This window comes from Penicillium nucicola (genome assembly GCF_028828085.1).
Source record: "Penicillium nucicola strain IBT 29836 chromosome Unknown utg000002l, whole genome shotgun sequence".
Classification (NCBI taxonomy): Eukaryota; Fungi; Ascomycota; class Eurotiomycetes; order Eurotiales; family Aspergillaceae; genus Penicillium; species Penicillium nucicola.
Genome location: NW_026643126.1, coordinates 3891284 through 3909880, shown reverse-complemented (window position 1 = coordinate 3909880; position 18597 = coordinate 3891284). Strand labels below are relative to the sequence as shown.

Sequence of the window (18597 nt, the reverse complement as noted above, 5' to 3'; positions counted from 1 at the left end):
TATTTACACCGAAAACTAAGCCCCAAGTCAAGTCCCGCGATAGATGAAGAGTCGGATCTACACTGGGGCTATGTGGGCAGCCCAAGACCGCGGTACGACCTCCGCGCTATAAAGCCACGCCCACCCACCACTCTTCCATTCTCTCACTCCCACACTCACGATGTCTAACCAAATTCGCACTATCTCTCCTTCTACGCACGAGGTCATCTTTGACCAGCCTGGCACTTCTTTGGAAGAGGCCATCCAAGTTGCATCGGACTCGAAGACAGCCTTTGAGTCATGGCGTACCTCTTCATTGGATGACAGAAAGAGCATCGTGAAGCGCGCATTGGATATCGTTGCAAAGAACATCGATGAGCTGTCCAAAGATCTCACCACTCAAATGGGCCGGCCAATTAGGTACTGCGCCGCGGAGATCAACACAATGCGTCTCCGCGCTGAGTACTTGATGGATATCGCCGAAGAGAGTATCTCAGATTTACCTGGTCGGCCCGAGGCTGGTTTCCGACGCATGGTCAAGCGTGTACCCGTTGGACCAGTTCTGATTGCAGGCACTTGGAATGTGAGCCAATTAGACCCTGCTGCACGTACTAAACTTGTCGCTGACTGGATTCATAGTACCCATTCTTGACCACAATCAGCGCACTTGTGCCTGCACTTTTGGCTGGCAATAGTGTTATCTTCCGACCTTCACCACAGACACCATTGTTTGGAAACCGGATGTTAGAGATATTTACAGAAGCTGGACTTCCTACACACGTTCTTCAGGTTATTCACATTGGAAACCTGGATGTACTTGATAAAGTTGTGCAGATCCCTCAAATCCAGTCTGTTTCTTTCACCGGCTCAACCGCAGGAGGTATCAGATTGAGAGAGGCAACTGCCCGCCACATCAAGCCAGTTAACCTTGAACTTGGTGGAAATGACGCTGCCTATGTCCGGGAAGATGTCGACGTCAAGAACGTTGCAGAGAATCTTGTGGATGGGGCGGTATTCAACTCTGGACAGAGCTGCTGTTCCATTGAGCGGGTCTATGTACACGAGAAGGTTTACGATGCTTTTGTTACTGCTGTGCAGGAGGAGCTGAAGTCGTGAGTATCTCAAGCCTCAAGGAGGATCAGTGCTAATATGCAACACAGCTATAAACTCGGCGATCCTCATGACCAGAGCACAACCACTGGTCCCGTCATTTCAGCTCAAGCTGTTAAGAACATTGGCGCCCACGTCAAGGACGCCTTGGACAAGGGAGCTGTCAATGCGACACCTGAGAACTCAAGCTTCCAGGTGGCCAGCAACCCTCAAACACAGAAAGGAAACTTTGTTGCTCCTGTTGTGCTGACCGGTGTCAACCACACCATGCGCACTATGAAGGAGGAAACATTTGGTCCAGTCATGCCTATTATGAAGGTATCTGGTGATGACGAGGCTGTCACCCTGATGAATGATAGTGACTATGGGTTGACTGCCAGTGTCTGGACAAAGGACATGGCCCGTGGTGAGGAGTTGCTTGAGCGTCTTGAGGCCGGTACAGTCTTTATCAATCGCTGCGATTACCCATCTCCGGTAAGAGACTATACTTCATGCACAGAAATTCCATCGCAAAGCTAACAAGAAGGTGCAGGATCTCGCTTGGACCGGTTGGAAGCAGTCGGGCTTGGGATGCACTCTTGGTCCCCGAGGCTACGATGGGTTCACCAAGCTGAAGAGCTATCATATGAAAGATGCCTCTGCTTGAATAGATACTTTCTTTGAATAGACTACCGTATACTTGGACTCTCTCTATGAATCAATTTAATGAGTTATGTTATTTTTCTGCCAAAATCTTCATACAAACCATCTAGAATGCCCTAGTGTGCCTCTACTGTACCCCATACCATCCATGCCTGCACCTAAACACTAGCAACTATAGAAGCAATTGCCGAAAAGCAACTTACCCACCCCACAATAGCACGTAGAACAGTCAACACATAGTTATCTCTAAATAAGTCCTGCAGCTATTTGTGATTATCCAACCCCTCCATTCCCCACCGGAATCTGCCCCACAGCGCGGTCCGCCACCAGCCCTAGACCGCGCAACAGATAGCGCGCCTATGGAGCAAACTCCCCCGGGACCGTTCATGCAGCTAAGACAATTTACCTAACAGCTAAGGTAGCTACCCCTCCACCCCGCAGCGCGTGTATCATATCCATATCCCACCGCACCGTCGGGTATCGAGGTAGAGCGCGATAGAGCTCCACGGGGAAGAATCCGAGACCGCGATTGCTGTGAAGGAAGAACCCGTATCTTTATCGGGCTCCAAAGGGTCTTGTGATATCGTGTATTTATCTGGTTGGAGTAAGATGTGGGGTAGGAAAGCAGAGCTATAAATTTAAGGCATGGGGAGGGGGCTCCTTTGTCTTTCTTCCTATTATCCTTGTTAAATTCGATTCTTGACTTCTTTACTCCTTTCAACTTTCCTATATCCTATCACAAACATCACAATGGTTGGCAGACTCGAAGGCAAGAACGCCATCGTCACCGGCGCAGCTGGGTACATAGCCTCCCAATCCCTAACCACGCATGAAGGCACCGAAACTAACAACGCCCCGATAACAGCGGCATCGGCCTCGAAACCACAATCCTGATGCTCCGCGAAGGCGCCTCAGTCCTCATGACCGACATCAACGAAACGACCCTGTCAACCGCCCTAGAAAAAGTCAACCAAATCATCCCATCCACCCAGCGCACAGGCAGAGTCGAGACAAAAGCCGTGGACGTATCGCAAGAATCCCAGATCGAAGCCGCCGTCGCACACCTCGATGCTTGGGGTGGCCTGGACGTGATCTTCAACAATGCAGGCATCATGCACCCCAAGGATGGCGATGCCGAGGAGTGTCCGGAGGATATCTGGGACCGCACCATGAACATTAACGTCAAGGGCGTTTGGTTCGGGTCGAAGCATGCTGTGCGCGCTTTCCGGAGACATGGCAAGAATCGTGCTTCTGTTATCAATACTGCTAGTATGGTTGCGCTGGTTGGGGCTGCTACGCCGCAGTTGGCGTATACGGCTAGTAAGGGTGCTGTTCTGGCTATGACGAGGGAGTTGGCGATTGTTCATGCTAGAGAGGGGTTCAGGTTTAACTCGCTTTGCCCGGCGCCGTTGAAGTATGTTCTTTATTTTGCTTATTTTCTGTTTCGTTTATTGGTGGTGTTGGACTAACAGTTTTATAGCACGCCTCTTTTGCAGGACTGGCTCGGTGATGATAAGGAGAAGCGTTTCCGTCGTGAGGTTCATTTCCCCAGTGGACGGTTTGGAGAAGCTATTGAGCAGGCCCATGCGGTCGTCTTCCTTGCTAGTGATGAAAGCAGCTTTGTCAATGCTACCGACTTTGTTGTCGACGGCGGCTTGACCAAGGCTTATGTTACGCCTGAGGGACCCGCGACAGAGGCACCGAAGAACTTGGCTTCGTGATAGAACAGGTTGATGAATTTGGAATGCGCTTTGCTAGTTTGTACATAATATGAATAACAGAATGACGATCAACATCATGCGAATGAAATCCAAATCTGGTTTTGTTGCATTGCCCGACAGATATTCCAAGGCCCGGCTTCGGAAATTGGTAGGAGCCACATTGCTTCGAGCAGGAGTAAGGTGCGATGCATATTTCCCAGACCAAAGGCTTCGGTCATGGCGGTTAACCGCGCTCTGAGTTGGGCTTGCTGGTCTGGGTTGACGAGACACGAGCCCACCACGGCGATAGGCCAGCAAAGCCCCGAGTTGATGCGCTCGCTGGGAGATAGCTCGATCAAGTAAGACATGGCTTCTGTGACGGCATTGTCAAGCAACCCTCTGTAGATTCCATCTGGCGTATGTCGAAATCCTTCAAGTGAAGTGTATAGATAGATGAGAATAGCCTGTTGGAAAATCAAGCCTGCAACATGAACCTCCGGTCCGACAGAAGGGTAAGGCGACCAGCGCAAAACCTGAGCTTGGATAGAGGCGAACATGGCGAAATCATCAGCGGTAGGAACAGGGGCTTGGGCATCGTCCATGATCCACTGTCGACCGAGATCAAAAATACATGGGATCAGCAGCAATAGTTCCAGCCAACAGCCGCACAGATTTCCCACGTATTGGGTGCGCAATAGTTCGCGCGATCGCTCTTCCAGGTCGAGATTCAGGAAAAGTTGGCCACTGTATCGAGCGTCGATTGAGATCATGCTCACGGTCGCAGTGTAGGTGTAATATTCGATGACGAAATCTTTCAGATCTCGCGGCACGGCCGAGTCGCTCTGTGCAAGCAATTTGACCAGCAATGAATTTGCCGCGGAGAGATGGTCGAATATTGTCCCGTTCATGTCTCCTTTTGCGGTCTGTTCCTTATCAGCTCAGTCGAACACTTTTCGGCATGGGATTCCGTACCTCAGTAAAACACATTAGAAGCGCCCCCACAAGGAGCATTAATGGATTAGATTCTTTCCCATCGATGAAATCCGTGACTCCCCGACGGAAATGCTGTAAAGCCTTGGTATAGTGACTGTGGGCAATAGTGTCCGACTCATCTCGCGAACGAAACGCGCGGTGAGCGGCACTCTGCGTAATGACCAACTGCAACAGCAAATCACTAGAGAATGCCAGTGGAACAATCTGCACCAGAAAAGGATTGACAGGCGTTGAGCCATTCGCCATACAGTCTGCCGTCGTGGCCAAGTAATGACTGAGAAGCTGATAAGACTCGGCGTCGTAACCAGGCAGCATCGACAGACTGCGCGGTAGGACATTTCGCATTGAAAACGCCGCCACAAGTGAATCCCCGACAGGAGTCACTGACACAGGGCGTGGAGGGCTGGTCTCAGCCGGTGGAGACTCAACCAGGTGGTCAGCGTCAGCATTGGCAGACTGCACGCTCGACGAGACGGATCCCGCCCGCGACGAGGGACTTTCCACGGGCACAACGCGATCAGGAGATTCAATGCTTTGCAACGGACTCGGTCGGCGTTGTGATGTATTTGGGGAGTTGGCATTAGTAGGCGCGGAAGCACGCCTGCCAGGCACATTGGCCGGCCACGAGCAGTCTAGGTGATTCCGACGACAGCCACCACAGATTGGGTGGGATTCATCGCATTTCTTCTTTCGACGTCGACAGGTCCAACACCCTGTGCGCACTCGAACTATTCGCTGTACACGTTCCGGCATGGGAGATGTAAAAGGGAAAAGGCGATAACCAAATGTGGGGTTACAACAGAGACAACTTAGGTTTCGATTGGGGCAAACTTGGTTAAACTTGGTCAACTTAGGGGGAATATCTTCAACTACTAAATTACAGCATTTCCATCACTAGATTGTTACACCTGATCACAAATGCTTTGGCATCGTGTCCGTCGTGCCAGGCATCGTTAAACGCTGCACTCAGCGACATACGACCGCGGAATGTGCCTAGGAATAGACCAAGTCCGGTTCCGAGTTCGTCCCCGGTCACCCATGGATCATTGAGTTCAAACTGACCATGTGTCGGAGACAAAATGTTGTCAACCATTCCTAAACTGGCAATTGAAGCTGAAGGTGCAGGGTTCGGTGGCGGGACTGGAGGATCTTCCGTACCTGGAGGATACGGGGGTGTGGATAGATACCAATACGAAGGAACTAGACGGATGTGTTCCTTGTCATCTCGCATGTTCAGGTAATACTCTTTGACCTGCTGGACTGTTTCTGTGAACTCGGATTTCCTCTCTTCAATCGTTGGATTGGAGTTTCCGAGGGCTGGCACTGTCAAGTCGATCGCAAGGCTTTGACCAGAAACAGAGTGATACACCGACGCAGCGTGCTGTGGCTTATTATACGGTTCCTTGCATTGACTGCGCTCATTAATTGGCGAGTAGCTGATGTATCTCACTCTTCGCTTCTCGTGCTCTCGCGCTTGCAAATCACGAATCACGATTGCGATCGCTGCATGGTATACATGCGTGATGCTCGCATCCAACTTTTTACTTGCTGCTAACAGGTGTTGAGTTTGCTCTTCACTCAGAGTCAGCGAGACTCGCTTGTGGTATCCTGGGACGGTCGCTCCCGCTTGATGAGGGACTTGGGCAATCTCGGCTTCCTCAAGAATGGCAGCATTCCTATCCATGATACTTTTGAGCGTCAGATCTTGCTCTGGGACATCTAAGTCGGGGATAGAAGCGGCGGCTTTCAACGGCGGACTGAGATTCTTCCATTCATCGCCGAATTGGGGAACATTGAACTTCTCCGGTAGATCAAATGCCTCAGACGCATATTTAAAGAGATTGTCCAAGAGATGAAGCGACCCAATGCCATCAATTATTTCATGGTGTGAGCGGAGAACGAGGTCGGCTCGGAAATGCTCGTCGACTGGCGCACGCTTGACCAAGAACAAGGTCGGCAGTTTGGGTACGGGAGGGTTGGAGTTGCACCATTCGTGACCAGACGGGGAATTCGATATCACCTGGAATGTGTTTTCCAGCCAGGTTGATTCCCCTTTGACCCCGAAGGTTTCGTAGACTTTGTGGCATTTCTTCGCATCATGGTTATACTCCACCCATGATGCAATGGTGGGATGGTCGTAGCGCAGTCGCAACCAAGCAACCCGCAGTGCATTGAGAGCGCGAGCTTCGTTTGAATCGAAAGTGGAAGAATGGGCGACAGAAAATGAGACATGAGCAGACAAGGCGAAAAAGACACGGCCGCTCCCTTGGAACCGTTTTGCCAAGGTAGTATAGAACTGCTCTACTTCGTCAACATCGCGTTCCCACCTGCCGGACTTGGTTTGTCGCCAGGTGAAGGGTTCATATGAGGGCTCCATGGTGCATCTTATCGAGGAAGAGAGGGATGTGAAGTCATGGGGAATTCGCCAGAGGATGTGCGCCCCTTAAATCACTTATGACGCAAATACGAGGCTCAGACATCCTGGCATTCCGAGTCCCAGTCAGGTTTCCCTGTTCGCTGAGGCTTGGCTCAGTTAATGTTCATTGGACCTTTCAGTGACCGGTAAAGTGTGGGTGCATAGAATTGCTGTTTGTGTGACTTTGTGAGCCTAAAAGGCTGTGATCCTACCTGATTCATGTTTTGGCGATAATACACGGAAATATCCAGCAGCACGGAAGCTTATCCTGAAGCTAACTATTCTCCCAAAATTTTAAGATCCTCAAATGCACCCCGCAATATTGATCGTAAAGGTACATGCCCCGCTAAATACACCCCAGCAATGGTAATGGGGCAAAATCAATATAGAGATGGGCTGTATGCTCACGTCCAATCGTATCCCCGAATATCTTTATGTCTGGCCTAATTGATGTTCATACAGTAGTCTCGTTTTCCATTCCCCGCAATTCATGATATCATAGCATATAATTCGGAATTTGCCGAGATGATCCGTTCGCGTCTGTCGAAAGCTCTTATGTTACAATGAAATTAATCAGATTTGAAATTTCCCAATGTTGACAATTGAATAGAATGTTGTCGTTTGAGAAATCAAAGTCCAAGTTATCGTAGGCCTCTTTCATTGCAGCCTATGCTGGCTACATTGACTGGGGTCCCCTACACAAGTTTGCCCCTACACTAACTTTCCTCCATAGACGGGATCTCCATATCAGGTAACTTTTCGTCTTATGACAAGTGACGTTATCGTCGACTGTGATCACCTATCACTGCACAAAGGGTAAAATACGGCCCTTCTTTTATTTTCATTTTGATAGTAGTCGTGACTAAGCTTGATCAGAGCTTCAATAAGTTAGACAGATTCCCATGAATAAATCATGTGACCTCAACTGCCTCTGTTAAGAGAAACCCAACTCTGGTGCTAGAAAGAGTTTTACGTTGAATGGGTTGAGGAATGTATGAAGTCAATAGCTCCCATGGAATGCATAACTTCCGAGCACAAAGTAACATTGAACCCACCTAGACACATCAGCATCGGACGTCCGACGACGAGCATCGGACATCTGAGGCAGCCGGTGATACCAGCGGACATAAAAGCCCACAAGCTTACTGTATAAGCCCCGCACCAATCAGAGACATCCCGGTACCGGGATCATGCCTGGACCAAGCCCCAAAGGAGGCAAGAACGCTCGCCGATCTGCGATAAGCCCTTCACACGTGAGCTGCACGTGACTAGTGTGCCGAAGACCCGACAACTGGCACCGTCTGCAGCCACTTTCATCCTACGACGGGCCAGGCCGCCAAATGTGAGGAAGTTTTGTAACAGAAGAGGGGCAAACGGGTATCCTATCATGTCAAGCTTTGACTGTAGGCCAATTGGAGCCTGCGATATTGCAAATTGGAGGTCTCCGCTGTTGTTAAGTCCTGATTATCGCCGAGATGCAGGTTCTTTCTGGAGATTTATGCCTGGGCCCCAGTGTGTTTAGGCTTCTGTATAAATAGACGCTTCCTCGATGTATGGTTCCTGTTTTCTGTTTGGGTAAATCGGTGACGCAGTGTCGTATGCCTCCTTCCTTTTACCGCATATAGCTGCTTTCAATACATCTTGTTCTTTTGTGAATCTGTTTATTGGGCTTCAGTCTCTGCGACTACATCATGTCGGAAGACAATAAAGACTCTGGCCCGGCCAGGTCTCGCTCGACTTCACTATCAAGTTCCGATCTCGATTCCCTTGCATCGAGGACAAGATCGCGCTCGCGCAGTCTGGCCGGTTCATTCAAGACGAGACTGCGGTCTCTGTCAAACCCTGGAATGGCACAGGTCGATCGGGTTTATTCAGGAAGACATATGAACGACCAATCTGTCTACCATAGTGATGATGGATCTAACGACGACGAATCACCCCAGGGCGAAGGAAGACCCGATACGATACAGGAAGTGAGGAATGGCGTCGTGAACGAGCGTGATCTCGATTTGGAGAAGGGGGATGCGCAACATCCGGAGCTCGAGAAATCCAGGACAGCAAAGTCGAATCGGTCGCGACATGATCCGACATTGGTGTGTTTTTCTTGCTCGATATACTTTTATCAGATCCTCATACTAACAATCACAGGTGACCTGGGATGGTCCTGATGACCCTGAAAACCCTAAGAACTGGAGCAACAAAAAGAAGTGGGCAGCTACCATTACAGTCTCCCTATTTACATTTATCTCGCCAGTTTCATCTTCCATGGTTGCGCCAGCACTCTCGTCCCTCGCCGCGGAATTCAATGTTACGGACCAAGTGGTTTCACAGCTCATGCTCTCAATCTTCGTGCTAGCCTACGCTGTAGGCCCGTTGTTCCTCGGTCCTCTTTCGGAGATCTACGGTCGAACAATCGTTCTCCAACTAGCCAACCTTTTCTTCCTCGTCTTCAACATCGGATGTGCAGTCTCCCAGACCAAGGTTCAAATGATCGTCTGCCGTTTCTTCGCGGGACTAGGAGGAAGTGCTCCCCTGGCCGTAAGTGAAAAGCTCCCTTCTAGTCACATATATCTCATCTAACAACTCATAGATTGGCGGTGGTGTCCTTTCAGACTGCTTCCTCGCCGAAGAGCGCGGAAAAGGCATAGCAATCTACAGTTTGGCACCCCTACTAGGCCCTGCCCTGGGCCCAATAGCCGGCGGCTTTATCGCGGAAAACACCACCTGGCGCTGGGTCTTCTACTCCACATCAATCCTCGACGGCCTGATCCAATTAATGGGACTATTCTTCCTGCGTGAAAGCTACGCTCCGAAAATCCTCCTCGACCGAGCCAAGCGCATCCGCAAAGAAACCGGCGACGAATCCTACCAAACCGAAGCCGAGCGTCAAAAGAAAACCCTCCCCCAAGTCCTCCGCGGCTCACTCATCCGCCCATTCAAGCTCCTCCTCACCCAACCAATCGTCCAAGTCCTCGCCCTATACATGGCCTACATCTACGGCATCATGTACCTCGTGCTATCGACCTTTCCCTCCCTCTGGACAAGTCCCGAATACTACAACGAGTCCACCGGCATCGGCGGCCTGAACTACATCTCGCTCGGTCTCGGCTTCTGGCTCGGCTCCCAGATCTGCGCCCCGCTCAACGATCGAATCTACCGCCACCTGAAAGCCCGCAATGGCGGCGTTGGAAGGCCTGAGTTCCGCGTGCCGCTCATGTTCATCGGTGCCTTTTTCATTCCGTCGGGCTTGTTCATCTACGGCTGGACGGCCCAGGAACACTGCCATTGGATCGCGCCGAATATTGGCGCCGTGCTGTTTGGTACGGGTACTATTATTGCCTTCCAGTGTATCCAGACTTACATGGTTGATACGTATACACGCTTTGCGGCGAGTGCCCTTGCTGCTAGTGCGTTTTTGCGGTCGTTGGCTGGCTTTGGGTTTCCGTTGTTTGCCCCGTATATGTATGATGCTTTGCATTATGGTTGGGGTAATAGTCTGCTGGCTTTCTTGGGGATTGTCATTGGTGTTCCTGCGCCTGTGTTCTTGTGGAAGTTTGGTGAGATGTTGCGCAAGAAGAGTACCTATGCTGCTGGATAAGGTGCCTACGTACACGCATTGGTATATGTTGAGATTCGGGATTTTGTGGGCTTGCATTTCGTGAGCGTGTTTGGTTTCATAAAAGTTATTAGTCTGATACATTTAATTTATAAACTATTCTACCATAAACAAGGAGAACGATTTCCAAATATTGTTGTACGGTGCTGCGCATGAAGAATTGGATGAATTTGGGCTACCGTATAAGCTTGTGTCTACAAAGACTCTTCTATGACAGTAATATATTAACATCAAATTCATTCAATCTTTTATGTATGTGGATTAGCCTGTGAGGATTCACGAGCGAAACAATTATGGCGACCCAGTGTAGGTAGGTATTAATGGTGGGTTCTTTACTCGGTGATACCAGTCTCTTTCTTGCCGTGCTTCTATTCAATCGTTAGCATATGTCCATAACAACAGCGAAGGGAAAGTAATCATACCAGAGTACGGGAGTACTTGATGCCAACGTTCAGACCACTGACTGCATCATAGGGCACGGGGCTGGTGTAGTTGTAAGTAGGCTTAAGACCGTGGTAAGTCTTCTTGACGACCTCGGCAATGCCGTGTCCAGCAGAGCACTCGCCGCTGACAGCAGGAATGGCCCACTTGGAAGAGTACTCGGAAAGGTCGTTGTCGGACAGGGGACCGGGGTAGGTGTCGTTGAGGTAGGCGTTGGTGGTGTCGACCTCCCAGTTGACGTATCCGGTCTTCTCAGCAACCATGTTGAGTAGGTTGGCACCGCAGTCCCAGCGACCGAGCGAGGGAAGACCCCAGTTAGCAGACAGGGAGGCAATGACGGAGTAGTGAGTGTAGAAGGTGTCATCGGTTGTGCCGCGGAGGTGCTTGGGGATGGCACCACCGAGGAGGACACTGTAGACGCGGTTGGGGACAGAGTAGTTGCCCACCTCGTCGAAGGTGAGGAGGATCAGGTTGTCCTTGAAGAAGTAGTCGTTCTTAAGCAGAGGGGGAAGGAAGCGGTTGACCCATTCGCCGGCAAAGGTGATGTTGGTGTCATGGGCATCGTTGGTCATGTTGGGGGTGATGAACATGTGCTGGGGAAGGCGGTGGTGCTCAAGGTCATCATAGAAACTGGTGAAGTTCTTGATCTGGCGGGGACGCACGGCGTCGTTGGTGACAGAGTCGAACAGGACCAGAGGGTTGTGCTTGCGCACGTACTGGTTGGCACCGCTGAGCGGGTAGCGGTAGCCCTGGTAGCCGGCGTAGGGCATGTCCTCCTGGTATTCACCCCAGGCAATGTGCTTGGTGTCAAACAGATCGGCAATGGTCGAGACATTGGCGGGGATCTGGTGGAAGTCGTCATTGTCCATACCAAAGTTGTCACCGGCGGCGGAGGCACAGTAGTTAGGCTCCGACGGGTGGGTGACAGCAAAGTAGTTGGTCAAGAGAATACCCTCCTTGGCAATGTTGACCAAGTTCTCATCCAGAGCGGCGGTAGCATAGTCCTATAACAATTGTGAGCACGTGAGCCCATTCCATATACGGAATGCTAGCCAGGACATACAGTGTTCTCGAGCCAGATGTCGACGAAACGGTCAAAGGCCAAGCCCTTTACATTAGAGACAGGCGAGTAAGGCAAGACAGTCGCACGAGCGGCATCAATCTCAGCCTGAGTTGGGTTCTCCTCGGTGGTAGTCTTGGCCGCGCCGAGGGCGAGAGCGCCGACGAAAGCGAGAAGGGTCTGCTTGTTGAACATGATGACCGAAGATCGTTCGCGAGTTGTACAGACGGTGCGATAAGACAGGAAACTCAAGAGTAGATCGGGCGACACACGCGATCTTATAGCTGTGACATTGTAGCATTTTCGGCTGGACGTGTTGGAAGCGAGATTTGACGGACAATGCCGCCTTGGAATGTGAGGCACATGAACAATTTTGTGACCACGTTTCGATCGGCGCAGGGCTCACTGGCTGCATTTCCTCATGATTTCTAGCCTGAAGTAGGCAAGGTCAGTTGAAATGGCGGAGTGGATGACTTGACTATATTGCAGTTCACCTGGTTGGTCAGTTTTACCATCGGGTGCCCCGGTGCCTGGGCCAGCCGTGGCACGTTTCGGGCGCCTCAACGTTGACTGGCTGCTTGGTATTCCCCACTGTCAGCCATACAACGCGTGGTCATTAGCGATGTCAGTCTATAGAAGGAAAAGAAGCTTTCAAGATCATAACCGGAGACCCGGAGATGCCATTGGACGGCCAACTTTTGCAGCGTTCGGGGGTTTTATGTGCACAGACCATGTTGGCTTCAGGTGGTCGTGGATGCCTGGATTCTCAGGTGAGTCCGGCAACTAATGACAGAGTCTATGAGTGGTTATGGGGAAATGGTAATGAACGATTGGTTAGTGGGTATAAGTTATGTTGTTTGTGACTTTCTGACTTTCTCGGGGTCACCTCAGCACAGTTCAGCACAAAAGACCCTCAATTCACCCAGCACACGGGTAGCGAGAGCACTATGATCTTTGATATACTCAAAGAACGAGAAACAAGTTTGAATTTGATTAATATACTCCTCAGCGGCATGGACTTCTAGAGATTTTGCCTCTGTGGCAATGGTCAAGGCGGCGGAAAACAGGGCAGAAGTCGTTGCCCTTTCGACATGAACAAGTGTAATGATTAGTAAAACATGATTTATAACAACGGCTAGCAAGAGACTCACCATGGACGATGACGCGCTAGTACAACCCTGTGTCTCTTGACCATTGATACAATGGTATTGGCCGAATCCAAACATATGGCTTTTGATCGGGCAAGCAAGACATCGGATGAAGAAGCCCATCGATGCTGTAACGCCCGGTTGACCTTCATTCGATAGAATAGTAATGACAGAGACAGGGTAGTCTGTTGCCACAAGACCCAGGAAGGATACTCTTCCTTGTCTGCGACTGGTCCTCCGGATATCTCCAGAAGGTAGGATGGCAACTGTGAGATAATGTTGGCTAGAGCTTCGTCCGTTGTCAAAACAAAGTCTTCAAGAAGGTTCTCGCCACTCATGTGTCCAACAGCGGCCATTTGAACCTCAAATCGATGATTAGATTTTGCTAGTAGAATCATAGCGAGGTGATAATCGATCGGACGCGGTTTGTCAATTGCCATTTCTGGATCGTCAATTAACACTGTAGTCAATTCCTCATCCGATAGACCCAATGGCAATCTGACACAAAAGTCTGTCTCGCTTATACAGTGTGGACGCGCTGGTATCGCGAGCCATTCGCAGATGACCAAAGTCCACCAAACTCGCCGGCTGGTTTCTCGGGTAACAGGGTCATCGGATACTAAGGGAGGCTCCCGGTCCATACCCAAAATTTGACCCATCCTGATTCCGGTTGCTTGAAGAATCGGTACAAGATCAAAGTCTCCGACATTCTTGGCTAGTCCAAGAAGTATGGCGATGGTTTGTACAGTCTTGAAGTCGGGATTTCGCATGAAATCCGCTTCATTGAGGAAGAATAGTGCAGCATCGTACCAATTTTGTACAAGCTTGGACGCATTATCTGAGGTAATTTATGTTAGACGGGGCGTCTTCCAGGGAGTATAGTGGAGGTCGAACCGAGAGGTAAGCCCGCTCGTCTGGCTTCGTCTTCGTCCATAAACATCAGGCTCATCTTTGTCAAATTAGCATCGCTTTGCATAAATAGGCTAGCAATGGCTCTTACCGCTATGAATCCAAAATAAATAGCAAGCCAGAGAGCATCGCCATCAAGGAATTTCCCACTCATCCAAGCAGATTCGTGCTCGAACTCGAATGTTTGCATATGAACAGCAAAATGAATCCACGAAGTCCACATAAAACCATGGTGTAATAGCACATCGCTACAGTCTTTGGTCGGAATCCAGATGTCTGTTCGGCTCCACACCTTTCGTTGATAAACACTCTTACTATGCTGAGAATTGATCTGATTCTCAAGCTTGTCGATATAGCTTTCCTGTCTCGGGGCCGCAGAAAGCGTGTTCAGTTTCCCTGTAGGCTTCATTCTTGAAAGCTCGGCTTTGAGTCGGTCATTTTCTTGTTGCAGCTCAAAATATGTGAGGATATATTCTTTGTGTTTTGTACTGGTTCCAATTAGCACTGCTACATTTTCCATATTGAATCACGCACTTTGTTACTCGGCCTCTGACATTGACAACTTCTCTTGCACACGTACTTTCGAGGCCTCTTGATAGACATGTTTTACAAGGAACCTTTTTGTCGCACTTCACTCGACGTTTAGCACAATTAGAACAAGCGTTTGGCGCTCTTTGACTCTTCCGTGTGGTAGCCATTTACAAGATTTATGTAAAGGACAAGGAACACAGTAAAAACAGATGCTAGTCGTTAAACATGGAGGGAGACTTGATTTGATTGGTCAATATAAACCCCTGTGATTGGTCAGAATCGATCCTGATAGGCATCAAATCATCCAAGTGTTTAGCTCGGTTAACTTATACCAAGATCGCAACTCTAATATTTCTGGTCTTTACAGAGCGGCATGTGTGAGAGGTATCAGTATGAGGAAGAAGAGGATTTAGCTCAAAAGCAAGCTGAAATTATGTCGCATAAAAAGAGATCTTAAGCAGAGGTACAACAGGAAGACCTCTTTTTCAAGAACATCAACACATCTAAATGCAGATACTGACCTAGGCTCTTCTTTAAATTAAAGCTATCAAAAAATACAGGAAATACTGACTACTGCTTCTCAGCTCCAAGGATTTTAGTCTACTACCGAGTTTATCAACATCATGCAAAACATCGCTGAAATATGCCAAACTAGTAGGGAATTTTTCCTGCCAGTTTCAATACCAGATCTGTCTCAATAGGCTGTTCAAAAAGACAGTTGGTCAATCCATGCTCATCTTCTCCTGGGCGTTTCGCGATACTGGTATCGGTGAACAGATTTTCATGGGGCCAGTGCGTCTGTTTAATATGTTAATGAATTGATCTATGTTAAGGAAGCGATAGTCTCTTTAACATACCGTTCCAATACGCTTGTCAAAGATTTCACTTTTCTGCTGCAGTATTTCAGGCTTTGCAAGGGAAGCTGGTGTATAGCACGCATCTACGACCGTTAGTGCGTTCACCTAGACCGCGAGAAAATACTCACAAACAAGGGCGCGTAAATTTTGAGAAGAGGGAACACAGTTGAAATGCATAGTGCGTGAGTCCCACAGAATTAGGTCACCGGCTTCAGCAGTTACCTTGTGAATTTCACAGCCTCTTTCCTCGAACCATTTCACTTCACTTTCGTCAAAGCCAAACCAATCGCTAGGACCCCAGGTTGGTCGTCCGATTGTGCCTTCATGAGATTTGAAGAACTCAGGCATCAGCTTTGTAGATCCTTTCATGACAAGAAGACCCCCATCTTGAGGCCCATTCGGTGCAAAGTTAAGAATACCCTGAACACACTGCATGCCCTCTCGCAGCGGGCTCTGATCAATATGCGGCCATGGTTGTGTCTGTGGTAGAGCAGTACCAGAAGGAAGCGTGAAGTTGATTCCATCAAAGGAGACTAGAAGCTTTTCTGTCGACCACAGCTTTGCGAAGGCTTCGATCACTCCTGCCTCGCTGCAAGGGGAAACATTAGAGAGGGTATTTAGCCAATTAAGATTGAAGACTTACGTTCGAGCCTCCCATACAAATCTTTCATGCTGTATTCCATACCCATGATACATCCCTCCTTTGATATGCTGAGGTAAATGTTTTTCATTCCAAGTCGATCGAATATTTCTCTGAAAGCCAAAAGGGAAACTTTCTAGCCACTGAAACATCTTGTCGATGTAATATTCACATCGCGCTTGTGGAATAGCATTTTTCACAACGACATATCCGTTTTGGAACAGTTCATCTCGCCAGTCTCCGTGGACTTTGGAGTCATCCACAGTGGTTTGGTTGGCCATTGGATGAGGTACAACAAATGGAATGATAATTTTGACGACGAATAAAGTAAAGCAAATAGTTTGAGGTTAGGACCTAAATGTGCCTTCTTACTATTTAAATTCGACACAGCTGGTATAGATCTGCCGCGACTCCGCAGATAAGCCAAACTCCCGCGAAACTCGCGCGAGTTTCGCACGAGTTCCTTAACGGCTTCCACAGATATCGATAAGCTCTTCGAACAGTCTACTATAGCCAATGGATTTTCACTTTATGAGAAATACTATCAATCATGCTAAAATATAAGTTGAATGGGGTCCTTGGCTACTACAGACCATATTACTCTGGTTTGTCTTTATCCCAGAGATCAACCTGATTCCCACATAATGGCTGCTCCCGTCCAGCAAATCGAAACCAATCGGTTTGAAAAATGGTGGAAAGATCTCGGTATTCGCAAGCTACTAGCATGGCAGGCTACTATCCTGGTGTCGCAAATGACCACTGGTTACGATGAGAGCGTGGTCGGAAGCTTCCAGTCCATGAAGCCCTGGGTTAATGGTCGGTAATTTTGTTGGAAGAATACTCAGTCAGAATCTAACGCCATCTATCACCAGATATGGGAAACCCCAATCCATCTAGGATAGGACTCATCACGGCTATCGTCTTTGTTGGTGGTTTTGCCGGTGCTCTCGTGGCCTCGCCTATAGCCGACCACTTTGGACGACGAGTAGGCATGTTTGTTGGAGCAAGCCTGACATTTGTGGGAACAATCCTCCAAACAGCTGCACAGAACTCTGGCATGTTTATTGGGGGTCGATTTTTGATTGGCTTTGGAATTAGCTTCACTTGTGTTGCTGGGCCCTCCCTACTGTTTGAGTTGGCTCATCCAGCAATGCGTGGCACAATATCTTCTTTGGTAATATCTTGCAGCTACCCAACTATGAACTTGAAGAAACAGTTGCTGATCTTGGACTTCCAGTTTAACGTGCTTTGGTACGTAGGTTCTATCATCGCAGCATGGACAACCTTCGGTACGGGCTATATGACTACCAGCTGGTCATGGCGAATCCCATCCCTCATTCAAGGAGTTCCCGCACTACTAGTCATGATATCTGTTCTTTGTGGGCTGCCCGAAAGTCCTAGATGGCTTTGTGCAAACCAACGGAATGAGGAAGCTCGGCAACTACTTGCAAAGTATCACAGCAATGGAAACGCCCACTCGGCCCTCGTGGTAAGTGAGATGAAAGAGATACAGACCTTTTTGGAGGCAGAAACAGCAGCCCGGACGAGTGGACAAAGCAGCTGGGGTATCCTTTACCGGTCACCAGCAAACAGAAAAAGGATTGCCCTGGTCGCTACCGTTGCCCTCCTAACACTATGGAACGGCCAGGGTGTAATTTCGTACTATTTCAGTCCGATTCTGACCAGCGTCGGTATCACTTCTACTCCTCAGCAGACCGGTATCAATGGTGGCTTGCAGATATGGAACCTGCTCTTCTCCCTGGCAGGGGCCTTGCTTGCTGACCGAATCGGAAGACGAACTCTCTGGTTGACGTCGTTCATCGGAATGATCATTGCCAACATCCCGTTGACTATATCATCCGCCATGTATGCACAACATGGATCCAAAGGCGCCTCTATTGCTGTTGTCGTCTTTCTGTTCCTCTACGACGCGACTTTCAACTTGGCAAACAACCCCCTCCTTTATTGTTATCCGACTGAGATCTTACCATTTTCTATTCGGGCCAAGGGACTAGCAATTCAAGTTGCTGTCTCGCAAGCAGCTCTCACTATTAATCAATACGTGAATCCGATTGCACTGGATAGCATTGGATTTTATTACTACATATTCTACCTGGGAATGCTTATCCTTGGCGTGAGTGAAGTTCCATTTACCTATTCTATAGTCTTGATACTGACGTGCTTTGAAGACTCTGATCATATTCTTCACATTTCCAGAGACAAAAGGCAAGACCGAAGTTGAGCTCGCAGCTCTTTTTGAGGATCGCAAATCAGATCATGACTACCCAATAACTCTCGAGGGCTTGGAGGCAGGCTTGGAGAACATATCAGAATCCCATAAAGGGGGCGTGGTGGTTACCCAGGACAAGGACTTTGCAAAGTCTTGACTATATATTTCAATCTGAGTCAAACACATATTTTCAATTCTCAAATATATTTTGGCCCATTTCTCCTAACTTTCTATCCTAAAGAGCGTATAATGAACCTTACATTATTTATTTCTTCAATAAAATTCCCTTGAACCTTTTTCACTTGGTCAGTATTCCAACTTCTCA

At 48.9% G+C, this 18597-nt stretch overlaps 9 protein-coding genes across 9 annotated transcripts; 4 read left to right on the top strand and 5 right to left on the bottom strand.

Moving 5' to 3' along the window:
• Positions 1–160: 160 nt before the first annotated feature.
• On the top strand, positions 161–1735 carry N7511_003245 (aldehyde dehydrogenase family protein; the record flags this gene model as incomplete). Its single annotated transcript, XM_057125670.1, has 4 exons — positions 161–562; positions 619–1091; positions 1140–1563; positions 1622–1735. The coding sequence occupies 4 exons, from the start codon at positions 161–163 to the stop codon at positions 1733–1735; spliced, it is 1413 nt and encodes a 470-aa protein (XP_056987829.1).
• Positions 1736–2481: 746 nt separating this feature from the next.
• Positions 2482–3452, top strand: N7511_003244 (oxidoreductase, short-chain dehydrogenase/reductase family; the record flags this gene model as incomplete). The annotated part of the gene is made up of 3 exons (XM_057125669.1): positions 2482–2531; positions 2597–3145; positions 3212–3452. The coding sequence occupies 3 exons, from the start codon at positions 2482–2484 to the stop codon at positions 3450–3452; spliced, it is 840 nt and encodes a 279-aa protein (XP_056987828.1).
• A 74-nt stretch (positions 3453–3526) lies between these two features.
• Positions 3527–5177, bottom strand: N7511_003243 (Zn(II)2Cys6 transcription factor; the record flags this gene model as incomplete). The annotated part of the gene is made up of 2 exons (XM_057125668.1): positions 3527–4354; positions 4404–5177. 2 exons carry the CDS (start codon positions 5175–5177, stop codon positions 3527–3529), a joined length of 1602 nt encoding a protein of 533 aa, XP_056987827.1.
• Positions 5178–5301: 124 nt separating this feature from the next.
• N7511_003242 (uncharacterized protein) lies at positions 5302–6801 on the bottom strand (the record flags this gene model as incomplete). The annotated part of the gene is made up of 1 exon (XM_057125667.1): positions 5302–6801. One exon carries the CDS (start codon positions 6799–6801, stop codon positions 5302–5304), a length of 1500 nt encoding a protein of 499 aa, XP_056987826.1.
• A 1730-nt stretch (positions 6802–8531) lies between these two features.
• On the top strand, positions 8532–10438 carry N7511_003241 (MFS transporter; the record flags this gene model as incomplete). The annotated part of the gene is made up of 3 exons (XM_057125666.1): positions 8532–8933; positions 8989–9378; positions 9431–10438. 3 exons carry the CDS (start codon positions 8532–8534, stop codon positions 10436–10438), a joined length of 1800 nt encoding a protein of 599 aa, XP_056987825.1.
• Positions 10439–10788: 350 nt separating this feature from the next.
• N7511_003240 (putative acid phosphatase) lies at positions 10789–12152 on the bottom strand (the record flags this gene model as incomplete). The annotated part of the gene is made up of 3 exons (XM_057125665.1): positions 10789–10824; positions 10879–11901; positions 11961–12152. The coding sequence occupies 3 exons, from the start codon at positions 12150–12152 to the stop codon at positions 10789–10791; spliced, it is 1251 nt and encodes a 416-aa protein (XP_056987824.1).
• A 692-nt stretch (positions 12153–12844) lies between these two features.
• On the bottom strand, positions 12845–14534 carry N7511_003239 (fungal specific transcription factor domain-containing protein; the record flags this gene model as incomplete). The annotated part of the gene is made up of 3 exons (XM_057125664.1): positions 12845–13040; positions 13109–13943; positions 14000–14534. 3 exons carry the CDS (start codon positions 14532–14534, stop codon positions 12845–12847), a joined length of 1566 nt encoding a protein of 521 aa, XP_056987823.1.
• Positions 14535–15196: 662 nt separating this feature from the next.
• Positions 15197–16323, bottom strand: N7511_003238 (uncharacterized protein; the record flags this gene model as incomplete). Its single annotated transcript, XM_057125663.1, has 4 exons — positions 15197–15343; positions 15403–15485; positions 15531–15991; positions 16046–16323. 4 exons carry the CDS (start codon positions 16321–16323, stop codon positions 15197–15199), a joined length of 969 nt encoding a protein of 322 aa, XP_056987822.1.
• A 363-nt stretch (positions 16324–16686) lies between these two features.
• Positions 16687–18429, top strand: N7511_003237 (sugar porter family MFS transporter; the record flags this gene model as incomplete). Its single annotated transcript, XM_057125662.1, has 3 exons — positions 16687–16858; positions 16915–18176; positions 18232–18429. The coding sequence occupies 3 exons, from the start codon at positions 16687–16689 to the stop codon at positions 18427–18429; spliced, it is 1632 nt and encodes a 543-aa protein (XP_056987821.1).
• Positions 18430–18597: the final 168 nt, after the last annotated feature.